The sequence below is a fragment of the Populus alba genome, chromosome 15 (assembly GCF_005239225.2).
Source record: "Populus alba chromosome 15, ASM523922v2, whole genome shotgun sequence".
In the NCBI taxonomy this organism is placed as follows: Eukaryota; Viridiplantae; Streptophyta; class Magnoliopsida; order Malpighiales; family Salicaceae; genus Populus; species Populus alba.
Window position 1 is genome coordinate 8,938,248 of NC_133298.1, and position 13,616 is coordinate 8,951,863.

Consider the following 13,616-nt stretch of genomic DNA (forward strand, 5'->3'; position numbering starts at 1 on the left):
TCAGTTCAGCTTGGTTTTCACATGAAAAATTAACCAAGCTAACATTATTATTTTAAAAAATTTAAAACTGAAACCAGTTCAAATTAATTGGTTTCGGATCGGTTTGATTTGGTTCGATTATGTGTGTTCAAAAACTGGTAAAATCAAGAAGCAAATCTTGTTTCTATTGTTCAAGAACTTGTTTCAATTTACATGACCAAGACATTATTGAATTCTAATTAAAATACAAGCAAACCAGAGTCACAAATTATCAAGATTTGAAGGAAAATAGATCAATGAGTTAGATCCAAATGAGAGCTCAAGATTGGAAGGAAAACAAATCTGCCCATAATGATGTAGTTTGATTGAGGTAAATGGTGAAATTCATGAATTTGCTGTTAGGGAGAGAAGAGAATATTATAGAGAAGATAAGATGTAGGGATGGATTTGGAGAGATGGGAGATAGAGAGAAAAAGAAGTAGGGCTACGGGGAGAGATGGGAGGCAGAGAGAAAAAGGGAGAAAAAAAGGGGGCTATGAGGAGAGATAAGAGGCGGAGAGAAAAAGGATGGGGGGTGTGGTGGTGGTTTAGTTTAGAGATTATTTATAGTCTCTTTTATTTTTTCAAAGTTATGGTTGAATCGGTTTAATTCATTCTAGTTCAATCGATTTCGGGCATTTGAAATTGAAATCAAACTGAAAATTATTTTGGGTTTTCTAATTGGTTAATTTAGTTTTTTTTTCTCAATTTGGTTTTTTTGATTTTCTCGGTTTAATCAGTTTTTTGGGTTTTTTTCTTACATTTATTTGAGAGTGTGGTAACAGTTGCTTTTCAAAATATTTTTTACTTGAAAATGCATCAAAATAATATATATTTTTATTTTTAAAAATTATTTTTAACATCAATATATCAAAATAATTAAAAAACATAAAAAAAACTAATTTAAAAAAAATCAATTTTTTTTAAATAAAGTTTTATACACATTCCTAAATATCATCTTAAAATTGATTTGAACTTAACTCTACAAGAAACTAATTAAGGCTAGGAAAGTGGTTTCCTTTTGAAAGTGAATTCCGTGAATTCCTGGAAAGTGAATTCCGGGAAAAGTATTTTCCGATGTTTGGTAGTGTTATGGAAAATGAACTGGACATTTTCCAGTAATGATGATCAAAATTAAAACAACATGATTGGAAGTTTAAGATTTAATTAAACTTTTGACTAGTTTAATTAATTAAATCTTTAATTGGAGAATTATTTTAATTAATGAAATCAAGAATTTAATTGAGTTTGAAGACTTAATTAAACTTTGATTTAATCAAACCCATTATTTAAATAAAATAAACAACTTTCTTTGCATTTTAATTAACTGCTACAGTAGCAGCGATTATAATTCAATGCTACAGCAGTGAATTATAAGTCGCTGCTACAGTAGCATATTTTAATTCGCTGCTACTGTAGCAGTGAATTAAAATGCGATGCTACTGTAGCTGTTAATTAAAATTCATCAGCAGCGTCCGCTAAGGAAAGTGTTTTCCTTTCTTTATCAGAAGGAAAACACTTTCCTACGGGGAAAGGGAAAGTTTAAGTTGACTGGAATTGGAAGGAATTGGTTTTCCTTTGACTTATTTTCCTGATAGTCAACAAACATGGGAAAGTGAGGAAAATGAATTCCGGGGAATTCATTTTCCTTGAAACAAACAAAGCCTATATGATGATCAAAATTTAAAATCAAAACTAAAATTTTCTAGTCGCCACATAAAATTAGAGTTTTGAGAGTATAACAATGATTATTTTTTAAAATATCTTTTACTTAAAAAAACCAATAAAACATATTTTTTAAAAAATTATTTTTAATTTACATTAAAATCATCTAAACATATATATATAAAAAAATAATTTTAAATATATATTTTTAAAATTTAGCCAATTCTATATGTTCCAATACCAAACAGGGCTTGATAAAATATGGAAGCCAAAATTATTTCATCAAGGCTTTTTCCCTCAAATCTCCACCACAATTAGTCTCCTTAAACCCTAAGAAATTCCTTCATACGCCATCGTTTGATTACAGAATGTCTCGTTTCCGACGCCCGAATGACGACGATGAGGAGGAGGAGGAAGATGACGACGACGACTTCCAAAACGACATGGAGGCTCTCAGGCAAGCTTGCTTACTAACTGGCACTAACCTCACCAATATCTCTCCTTCCGCCGCTGTCTCCGACAGAAGCGGTGAAGCAGATGGAAATTCCTGTGGTGACGCCTCCGTTTCGGATTCGGGGAGCGAGGATGACTTTGAATTGTTTCGGAGCGTCCAGAATCGGTTTGCGACATCGGCGGATTCACTCGAGCCGTTGTCTTTAAGACCTCTTTGTGCGCTTCTGCCGGTTTCAGATGATGAGGAGGATGATTTCGAAACACTCTGTGCTGTTAAACGCCGTTTTGCCGCCTATGATAACAATAACAATGAAGGTTAGTAGTAATTACGTATCTAGATTTACTTCTTTTAATTAATATTTCTCTAATTTTAGCTTATAATTGAATTTATTTTGTTTAATGTAGAAAAATTGAAAACTGAAATGGAGAAACCTGAGGTTGGAGTTTCGGATAATTCATTAGTTGAAAGAAATACTGCTTGTGAAGTGTTACCTGTTACTGAACAAGATGATAATGCTGCGAATTTGCTTGGTGATAATGTGGAGATAGGGAATTCTGCTTCTGCTGAGGAGAATGAATTGGATGGTGGTAGATTATCTATGTTGGAGTTGGACTACTCTAGTTTTCCGAAGTCGGCTCAGGTGTTTATTGATGCAATTAAGAGGAATAGGTCGTGTCAGAAGTTTATTCAAAATAAGTTAATTCAGATTGAAGCAAGAATTGAGGAGAATAATAAATTGAAGAGCAAGGTGAAAATTTTGAAAGATTTTCAGTTTTCGTGTAGAAAAATTACGGGAATGGCATTGTCCTTGAGGAAGGATCCACGGATACAATTAGTGTCAGCACGAAAGAAATCAGATTCTAAGCATCCAAAGGTAATCATCCTGTTTATTTTAGGCATTTGAAACATGGCTTACTGAAGTATTTCTTGTAGTTTGATTATCATACTGCTTAAATCCTTTTATTTTTATCTAGGAATCCATTTCTCCATTGTCTGAATGATGAGTTTTTTGGTGACATATCTTTATACGAGTTATACAGCCAATTACAGTAACTCAGAAATAAATTATTGTAAAAATTCATCTTGCATGGAATATGTCAGTTATGAAAATGTAATGGTGCTTGGTACTATTAGAAGCAAGTAGGGGTTTTCATTGAGTTGAAGGGTCAGTCTTTGCGAGCACCAATGTATGTGAGCTTGAGCTTTTCTACTTACTAATCATGGCCTTTTCAATTTTAGAATTCGTCTGAAACCTTTCTTTGCCCATTTGTGCCTCATATCCCTAATCTCTATAGGTGTTTCATTATATGCCCAAATTTTACAGTTTTAGGCATTGAAATTTTGTCAATTCTGAACCCATGTAACATTAATGGCTTGTGTTTTATAGAGGTGTTTGAGTTGGATTATATTAGTTGTATTTATAATTTGAAGTTGAATGCTCTTTCTTCACCAAGGACACATTATGTTGATGTAGGTTAATGGTAAAAAGGTCTCTCCTTTGCAAGATGGGCCAGTGGAGAACTCGCATGTTGCTAATTATAGAACAGCATTGACTAATTTTCCACTCTCACTGAATCGTAAAAAGTGGACAGAGACAGAGAAGGAAAATCTTGGAAAGGGAGTAAGACAACAATTCCAAGAAATGATGCTTCAGTTTTCCATGGATCAATTCAGGTATGTTCAATTATATTTTTACTGATGGCTTAAAAATTTATATCTTAAGGGTGTTGCAGCCCTGTCCAACCCAGTCTTCTTGACTTCCACATCTTACATTTTATGATATAGTGTGTCAACATTTAATAATTTCCTATTATTGCAAAGCATTCCTTTTTAACTTCTATAAACGCTTGGTGCTTTCTTGTATTTTCTGTCCACCATCTATTAAAAACTTTATGTCCAGCTATTTTTTGGGTCTATTTTAGATGCTTTAGTTGTTGATTGGCTAGTGAACTAGAAGGTCTGACATGTGTGATATGCAGTGGAATTAGCAAACTATCAAATCCAGAAGAATGTCTAAAACTCCCAGTGTACATTTATTTTGATGAAAAAAAGTTACCATAATCCATTTATAGAATTTGGTTAAGCAGTTTTTTACTTATGTGGCTACAATTTAGTGTCAAGCACAGACTACATGATAAAAATTTGATGTCACCGTTTATTTGTTACATTTTGAATGCTTTATATGTTTATTAATGTTGATCAATATTTGAAAGGGAAATTTATGCTGTGACCATTTTATGAAATAAATGTTGTTCAAGGGCCTAATTAATCACCTGTATAATTCAGTAGAAACTATAACATGCACTTTTTAGCAACATGATCAAAAGCTTGTGCTTTTTGCACAGACTGCTCTTTGCTGAATATGCATCTTTTAAGAGAAAAGGTGCTTCACAGTTTAAACTTTAATTCGGTCCTGGACATGCATATGTAACACTTCTATGTACATTTAGTCATTAGAATTTAGAAAATTATTCTACTTTAGATTACACGGAGTTTCTCATATTTTGTTTTGTTTGTGAGTGTGAAGGCAGCAGAAGCGGGGAGGGGGCTTGAGTTTGCGTGTCTATATATGTATGATGTGTGTGTATCTATGTGGTGTAGGTGAAAAAATAGGATATCCTAAGTCCTTTAGTGATAAAGGCTGATGCATTGATTTTGTTTGTCTTTGTATGTATGCCGTAAGCCTTGCATGTATCTTTGGGGAAAATCGATGCATACATGTACGGATGCACCTTCAGTTCTTGTTTATTAAACTTTTAGGCATTGCATTATACATATTAATGACTTCTTTGGGTTTTATTTTTAATTTTTTGTTGTTGTTTACCTAGCTTTTCTTTTTCTGACATGCTTTATTTTGAAGTAGTTCAGAAGGATCTCCTGAAGATGGAAAAAATTTGGATAGCATTCTAGCATCAATCAGAGATCTTGAAATTACCCCAGAAAAGATTAGAGAGTTTCTTCCAAGGGTTAATTGGGATCAGTTGGCTTCCTTGTATGTTGCAGGTCGCTCTGGTGCAGAGTGTGAAGCACGGTAGTTAGTCTCTTTAACAGTAAACTCTTATTTTGCAGTCAAATTATGAACCTTCTTTGCATGGCTTGTTTTGAACATTTTGTAAAGTAATTAACCATAGACTTGTTGTTTGCCATTTGATTTGATTATTAAATTGACAATAAAAAACTTCTGGTAGTCTTTGAAATATTAACCTTGCCACACATCCTTTACCTTCTATGCCCATGTTTTCCCCTTCTATCTAGTTAATTGACCTCTTATCCTTGCTTTGTTGGTTGATTTGTTTATGACTAGGTGATTTCTCTTGTATTAATTTTAGTTTGTTAACTACGCAGTTGGTATCTGGGATTACCTTTTGCTTTCTTTGATGATAGGCAACACATTTCAGCTAATAGGAGAACTAATTTTTTAATTGGTTGTAGATGTTATTAATAATGTCTTAGTGAAATAAAAATCCTAGCATTTTGCAAGCAGCATTTAGCTTCTGTTTAATTTTTATGTAGTCATGTCAAATGAGAACCAAGTTCCACTAGTTAACATTCTGTCTAGCACCCAAATTATATTTTTTTATAAGTCATCTCGTTTCTCAACGAAGTATGTATCTAAGCACATTTGATTCCCTTCCACTCCCCCCCCCCCCCAAGACCAGTGATCACTAGGGACGTGTTCAATTTTGCTTCTGGTCTCCATTTGTGCTATTCTTGACAAGTTTTTTCATTTTTATTTATTTTCTATGAAGCCCCTGTCAAGCTAGATTCGCAGACTTCTATGACGATGATCATCACAGACATCTTTACCATTGCTCGCTTTGAATAAAAGTGCAAGGTTAATGCAAGTAATACAGGTGGGACCCATAAGTGACTTCCACTTTACTCAAAACAGCAGTGTTGATTATGTCTGTGATGATTGTCATCACAGATTCCTGTGTGCTCACATATTTTTATCTTGTAAAAGTGCTATCAATTCTGAATTGCTTGTTGCATGTGTGTTTATCTTGATGTAAATGGTTAATGCCTGCAGGTGGCTGAATTTCGAAGACATGTTGATAAATCAAAGTCCTTGGACCATCAAAGAGGATAAGAATCTCTTGTTAATTGTCCAGGAAAAGGGGGTCACTAACTGGTTTGATATTGCAGTATCATTGGGAACAAATAGGACTCCATCTCAGTGTCTATCTCGCTTCCAGAGGAGTTTAAATGCACGCATATTGAAGAGGGAGTGGACCAAGGAGGAGGATGCTCAACTTCGCATTGCTGTAGAAACTTATGGTGAAAGCGATTGGCAGTCTGTGGCTTCTACTTTGGAAGGACGGGCTGGTACTCAATGCTCTAACAGGTCAGTTTGTTCCCTCTAAACATTTCTTATAAGTATTTAATTTGAGCACATCCTTTTATTCGCTGAATTCTCTGTGAAATTTCCTTCATACCAAAAAAAAAAAATAAATGCAAGTACAAACCAAAAAACAGTTTGCTGTTTTCAACTTTTCTTCTCTTTTCATCTCCATTTACTCTATAAAAACAAGTGTGGAGCACTTTCCTTTCCCACATTACCTTTTATTCTTGTAACTTCTTGATAGCTTTTTCCCCACGGAAAAAAAATGCTTTGTAATTTCCATCTCTAGTTTCTTATTTATTTTATAAAGATTTTTCCATGGAAATTAAGGAAACATGTTTACTGAATACAAATTTTCCACAATAAAAAATAAGGCCTTGTTTGGTTTACATTAAAATAATAAAATAAATAGGCATAAAAGTTAGATAAACCAAACAAGGCCCTTGTTCTTATACTGGAGAACTTGGAAAACAACTTTTTGGTGTTTTTCAATTTTCTAGAAAATTGGAGAAATAGAAAACAAGTTTTTCCAACAGAATAATTTTCATTTTCTATTAGTTAATGTGTTTTCTATAGTTTTTAAATTCCATGAAATTTTCTCAACAAGTTACACAACCTAAAGGTTGTGCATTAAAATTGTGTATTCCGGTGAGATTTTTTTTAAAAAAATGATGAAGCTAGTGGAAGATTTCCAATTAAATCTGCCTTTAAATGAATGGAGCTTGTATACATGGTATTTTGTGATTCATTCTCCATTACTGTCATTGTATTGTTTTTAGAATTTTGTGATTGTGATAAATGCTAAGGATGGATTGTCTTTTACCAAGTGAGATTTGAAGTATTTTATAGAGCCTGCTGCTTTAGTTTGATGGAGGATACCTCCCTGTAAAATCATCAAGGATTTTATATTTGTAACTTGTTTAAATCATTTAGTTACCTAGTTGATAGATCAGGGTTTGTTTTTGTCAATTTTGTTTCCAGGATTATTTGTTTTACTTGTCATCTTTCATTCAAAAGGTGAAAATGGGGTGCACACATCATATGAGTGTTTTTCTTTTTCTCCATGTTTCACAAATTTAATTTGGCAATATATCCCCCCTTGTACTTGGTCTTATATCTGTAAATTCAATTGGGCCTTCTTGATTTTATCCTACCATCACACAAATCTAGAAAGTTCTACTAGTAGATTCTATTTGGTGTTCCTTGTAAGCTGTTTTTGAAGACTCCTTAGGTATTTTATTAATCTTCCAATTAAGCTGTGGTTGGCACTGAGGTCCTGGCCACAAACACAGGTCGTGTGGCGTACAAACCATCCTGTCAACTGTATATATTCAGTCTCAGCATTGCCAAACATGCTTAAATGTGTCATCAAAGGTGTCATAATATGTCTTTTCACTGAAGCATTTTTTTGAGGAGCTCACACTCTTTCCTTTCCTTTTCTTTTCTTTTTGTTCCATGAAAGTTCACTTTCTTTCTTCTGCACCGTCAGTGGTCTCAATTCATCCTTTATAATTAGTTCTTGAATTGATTCACGTGTTAATCCATGCCTTCCATCCGTTGATGATCATTACTGTGGACAACAGATTTTCTTATATGATTCTTGTGGGTCTGTTAAGTCCAGTTCTGTTAAATGAGTGTACCATCATGATGTTTCAATATACAGATGGAAGAAAACCCTCCATCCTGCCATACGAAGGGTTGGGAGGTGGACTCTGGATGAAGACAAACGCCTGAAAGTAGCTGTAAAGCTTTTTGGTCCAAAGAAATGGGACAAAATAGCTCAATTTGTGCCAGGTAGAACTCAAGTGCAGTGTAGAGAAAGGTGTGGTATAATCTCAAAGTCGAAGTAGATTTATTTTTGTAGACAATATGAAGTAATGTTGACTTTTTATTTATGTGACAGATGGGTTAATTGTTTAGATCCTTCTATGAATCGGGATGAATGGACTGAAGAAGAGGATTTGAGGTTAAAAGCAGCAATTGAAGAATGTGGATATTGCTGGTCTAAGGTTGCTGAACGTCTCCCACAACGAACTGATAATCAGTGTTTGAGGTATCATGTTTTGGGTTTTAATGGATGGATTTAAAATCTCTGCTTGTGTTGTTCATTGTACTTTTTTTCATCACATGAAGTTTCTCTAGATTTTGTCCTCATTTGCATCTATTTGCATAACCAGGAGATGGAAGGTGTTGGTTCCACATGAAGTGCCTCTGTTACAGGCAGCTAGGAGGATGCAGAAAGCTGCTCTTATAAGCAACTTCGTAGATCGTGAGTCAGAGCGGCCAGCACTCAGCCCAAATGATTTTGTTCCACTGGCAATTACAGGACTAGTATCTGAACCTGAAAAGATGGATCAATCTAGGAAACGTAAGAGAAAGTTAAGGTATGCTGTTCAGAATTTCAAATATTGCCACATTGTTTTTTTGTTTTTTTAGTGCACCCTGTATTTAATTTGAGGCCTTCCCTTCTGTGCAGGAGGGAAGAATCTCAGATGGAAAAAGTTGCTGCGCCTGGGTAAGTTATCTTTCAAGTCATGTTACTTGTTTCGATCATGTATTAGGATTTTGTTTTTCTTTCATGTCATATTACTAAAGCTACTAAGGAATTATGTCTATCAGTGTCTGTAGGCTTATTCTTGGTTCAATCATGGCTCTGATTTTTTCTCTCTTTTTTGTGGAATGCAGTAATGCTTTAAAGAAGATTAGATCAAACAGGAGTAGGAAAAAGGTGCAAATTTCTTCCAAGGAAGTGCCAGAGATACCTGATGGCACTCAGGTTGGCAACTTAGGTGGAAGTCGTTCTGTTGTGACTGAGACAACAATGGAATACTGTCCAGAAAATAACAGTCATGCTGAACGAGGTCAAGATCATCCATCATCTAATTCTAATTTGACACCATTAATGACAACCAGCTTTCAAGGGGTTGATTCCAGTCAGAGCCAGTGGCTTCCCGACTTGCATCCTAAGGGACATAAGCATGTGGACAGAGATGGAAACAGCAAGAGTCTTCTCCTGTCACCCCCTGAAAACTTGGATGCTGGAATAATAAATGGTGACGTTTCTCAGACCTTCCCCCCGAACAGTACCACATCAAGCAAGAAAAGAAGAGCTAATAAGCAGCATTCTAGGAAGAACATATGTGCTAAATCAAGTGAAGGGAGTTCTGTGTTATCAGAAACAACTATTGATGCTAGTGCATTGGTTAATTTAGTGACAACCAATGAAGAGGACAACATACTTGGTCAGCGTGATGCTCCTGGCAAGAAGAGGGTACCCAAGCTGCATTCAGAGAGTTCAGAATGGACTGGTAGCCTTGACTGTCTGCTGCCGCCACTCGAGAATTCAGAATTAAGAGTAACTGGTACTGAAATCATGAACAAATCCTCTTTATTTGGGACCCCTACAAATGAGAAGAGGAAGGCTTTGAAGCTTCCATGCAGGAGGAAAAGAAGAAATGAAGAACCATCAAGGAAAGACCAATGTTTTGCTGCTGTTCCTTTTCAGCAGGATACCAGCAAAAAATCAAAAGCCAGAGGCAAATCTTGTTCTAAGAAGGTTTTAGAAACCAAAAATGAAGATGATGTTGTGCTTGCCTCCTTCCTTACGGATAAATCAAAGAAGAAAAGACTTAAAGTTGCACAAAATGCTGATCAGGCTCGCTTATCCTCCAGTATGATAACGAGGCCTGAAGTGCTCTCCAGAGTAGATCAACCTAGCAATGGTAATAAATTGTTGTCTGTTGTGCACAATATCGAAGGACAGACATGCTCCGATGGCAGAAGTTCAGAAAATGGTTTATCCTGTGATACGAATGCACATCGATCAAATCATATGCAGACAGAGCGCTGTGAGTTAGATGTGAACAATCATGGCATATTCGCTCCCATGGAAGGAGTGAGAGAACCAGGAAGCATCGACCAGGAAGCTGTTCTTGAGCCTGGTGACATTTCTCCTGCTGGAAGTGGTTCTGGGGTTAACACCCACTCCCATGCAAGAAAGGGGCCGCAGCTGCATTCCAAAGGGGCAGAACAACCTCGCCGTGGTACAGATCCAGACAACTTGTCATGTTCTGTAAAGAACTCAATTGGATCAAGCAGCAAGCCAACTATCATAGGCCATGACATTGAGCCAGGTGGACGGTCTAGCCACTCTCCATCAGCCAGTGGGGAAGCCTTAAAGTATTATAAAAGACGTTCAAAACGCTGATCATGAGCGGAGAGCGTAAACCTCCAGGGCTAGAGAAATCTGTAAATAGGAACGTTTTGTGCAGTGCGGAAAAGAAACGAAGATGGAATTCTGGTGGAGGCGGGGCTTTGCTTGGAGACTGAGTACACACTGAATTTTGTAGTATACAATTGAATGTGATTGTTACTTCTGCGGAAACTAACACAGTAAAAGTTTTGAAAACGGAGCAATTTTCTTTTATTCCGCAAGAAAAAAAAAAAAAAAAAAAAGAAGCTATTTCAGTAAGGTGCCTTGTATATGGCTTAATATCTTTAAATTCTAATCAAAATCAGAGGTGATTTCGTGGTGTCCAAATTTGATAAAATCGGTGAAAAACAACTGCTCAAGGTAGACCAAAGAAGCTACAAAATTCATGTACCTCAAAGAAGCCCAAAAGCAGCTATGTATACATTGTATAGTCATTGTATACAACGGTAACGGACCTCTAACCAATGCTGCTTTTAGACAAACTACTAGGCTACCATGAAAAGTTTTGATTTTTTTTTTTATAATATCATTAAATTTGAATAATAAGTAAAAAATATAGTTTAATTTTAAAAAATATTTTAAAATGATATATTTTTTTAATATTAAAACAATAATATATTAAATGAGTTAGGTTTCACAACTTAATCTATTAAATTCACGAATCAAGTTTTAAACTTTATTGGATTTAATATTTTGTTTTGTTAATTTTTTTATTTAATTATATAAAAAATATACACTTACAAAACAAAACACCAACTCAAAGCTAGATATTTGTTTGAAATTACGATAATCTCATAAAAAATAAACTGAAAAATAAATTTGAAAGTTCAATTCTTAATCAATCTAAGTAAATCAGTCAAACTTATAATCCGGGACATAAGGAACATGGATTTAATTGAGTTTAATAATTTTATTTTTTTAAAAATTATTTTTTATTTTATTATAGTGTTTGAATTTCAACTTTCAATATTAATTTTTTTAATAATTTGTTATAGATTTTTTTTAATTTGTTTACACGTCACTTGTTTTTTTTTTTCCCGAAAAATACTACCCAAATTTTATTACCAATATGCGTGATAATATAATATTTTCAAATATTCTTAAAAAACTAAAAAAAAACCCTTAAAAAAGCGATCCACAAAAAAAAAAAGAGAATAAAGTTTGCTAAAAGAAAAATTGGGCAAATGTGGACACCAGGACTCGAACCTAAATGAGGGAAGATCACCAAATTTAAAATCCATCACTTTAATATCGCTCAACCGGGCTATTGTTGATCGTGTGTGCTCATAATTTTTTAAACAATACCTTAAAAAAAAAAAAAAAAAAAAAAAAACACTAACAACTTGAGGGAGGTTTATATTTTCCAAAAAATTAAATTTTAAATTCTTCTCTAAAACACCGCAAACTCCTTTATAAATGACATGACAACCCTAAAATATTACAAAACTACTAAAAAAAATTAAAATTAACCAAATAAAAAAAACTAAACTAGATCTCTTTTTTCATAGAAGTCTAGAGAAAAAATGCAAGTAACTTAAATGATTAAATTGACAATTTTTCTTCTTCTTTATTTAGCTTAGGAACTTAAATGCAAGGAAAATAAACTTAGATTAAAATCGAAAGTATAAAAAATATAGGAACTACAATGAAAGAAAGAGAACAGTATAAGGACAAAAAAGAGCTTTTAGCCTCAATTTTAAATTGGTCATGGGTTTCTCCTTGTTTTACGTAGTTTCAATTTTTTTTTTTATTTATCATTTACCAATTTTGACAAATTGCTCATCAAATTGGGTATAAGAAATTAAAATTGAAAATAAATTGAGGATAAAATTAAAATAAAATTTTTCATGGCAATGTTCACTGCTATAGTGAATTCCCTGAGTATTTCAGTATATTGTGAGGTAATTTCAACTCTTCATAAATAATACTATCCACATGTAAATGCCTCTGCATGTACAACATTGAAATAATAAAACACTGATTATTATAAATAAAAATACTATTATAATTAAATACTATTATGAATAAAAAAAGAATTTAATTATTGTCTGCGATCCACAGGTTAGATTAATTTTTTTAATGTAAAAAGATATTCAGGTATTGTTAATGTATTTTTTAGCAAATACATAAAGCTATATAAAAACTAACCTAAAATGATTTAATTAACTTGATAAATTTAAAAATAAATTTATATTAGAAGACTAAGATAATGCTATAGAAAAAAAATAAAAAAAAAATAAAATTCAATTTTTAATTAATTTAATCAATATTAAAAGATAAAATTGAAAAAAAAATAACAATAAATAAAAAAAAACAATTTAAACCAACTACTTATGTTATGAGATCACAGTAATTAATTCTCAATTAACCCAATAATAAAAGAAAAATTTGAAAAAAATTTATAATTTAAAAAAAGATAAAAAGTAACCAATCATCACAATTAATATGCAAAACTCATAACTTAGATAAATAATTTCTTAGAAAACAAATTATGAAAATCTATACTAAAAAATATAATTAAATTAAAAATAAAAAGAAAAACAAAAGAATCCTAAATTGGTTTTTTGAATAAAGTGATAAAAAAGGTTGACTTTTCACTAATCTAAAAACAAACTAACATCACAACATTAATTTCTTATACCACATCACAATTTATTTCCAGAGATTTTTTTAACCCAGGAGGTTAAATTTTTTCCAAGGGTTTGCACTCCGTTTCCATTCAACATCCATTAAACTTCTCTATGTGGTATCTTCCTTGGATTTTACCCTGTACGAGATTTTCTTTGTAGCTCAAGGACTATATCGGATTCATTCTTGTTGTCTAGCGGAACTAGATCGATCAGATGCTCAAATAACCTTAAGAACCAGATGCCGTGCTCCAGTAGCAAATGTTACTCATTAATCCATGATCCATGACCAGTTAA

At 33.3% G+C, this 13,616-nt stretch overlaps 1 protein-coding gene across 3 annotated transcripts; it reads left to right on the plus strand.

Annotated features, from left to right (window-relative positions):
- Positions 1-1,934: 1,934 nt before the first annotated feature.
- Positions 1,935-10,887, plus strand: LOC118050980 (uncharacterized). Of its 3 annotated transcripts, none has more exons than XM_035061471.2 (10): positions 1,935-2,451; positions 2,542-3,011; positions 3,612-3,811; positions 4,998-5,168; positions 6,168-6,482; positions 8,143-8,301; positions 8,383-8,532; positions 8,657-8,863; positions 8,956-8,994; positions 9,165-10,887. In XM_035061471.2, the coding sequence occupies exons 1-10, from the start codon at positions 2,052-2,054 to the stop codon at positions 10,684-10,686; spliced, it is 3,633 nt and encodes a 1,210-aa protein (XP_034917362.1). In that variant the 5' UTR covers positions 1,935-2,051; the 3' UTR covers positions 10,687-10,887. The 3 variants fall into 3 exon arrangements, with proteins under 3 accessions (XP_034917362.1, XP_034917363.1, XP_034917364.1); XM_035061472.2 differs by having other exon boundaries at positions 5,001-5,168; XM_035061473.2 differs by lacking the exon at positions 8,956-8,994.
- Positions 10,888-13,616: the final 2,729 nt, after the last annotated feature.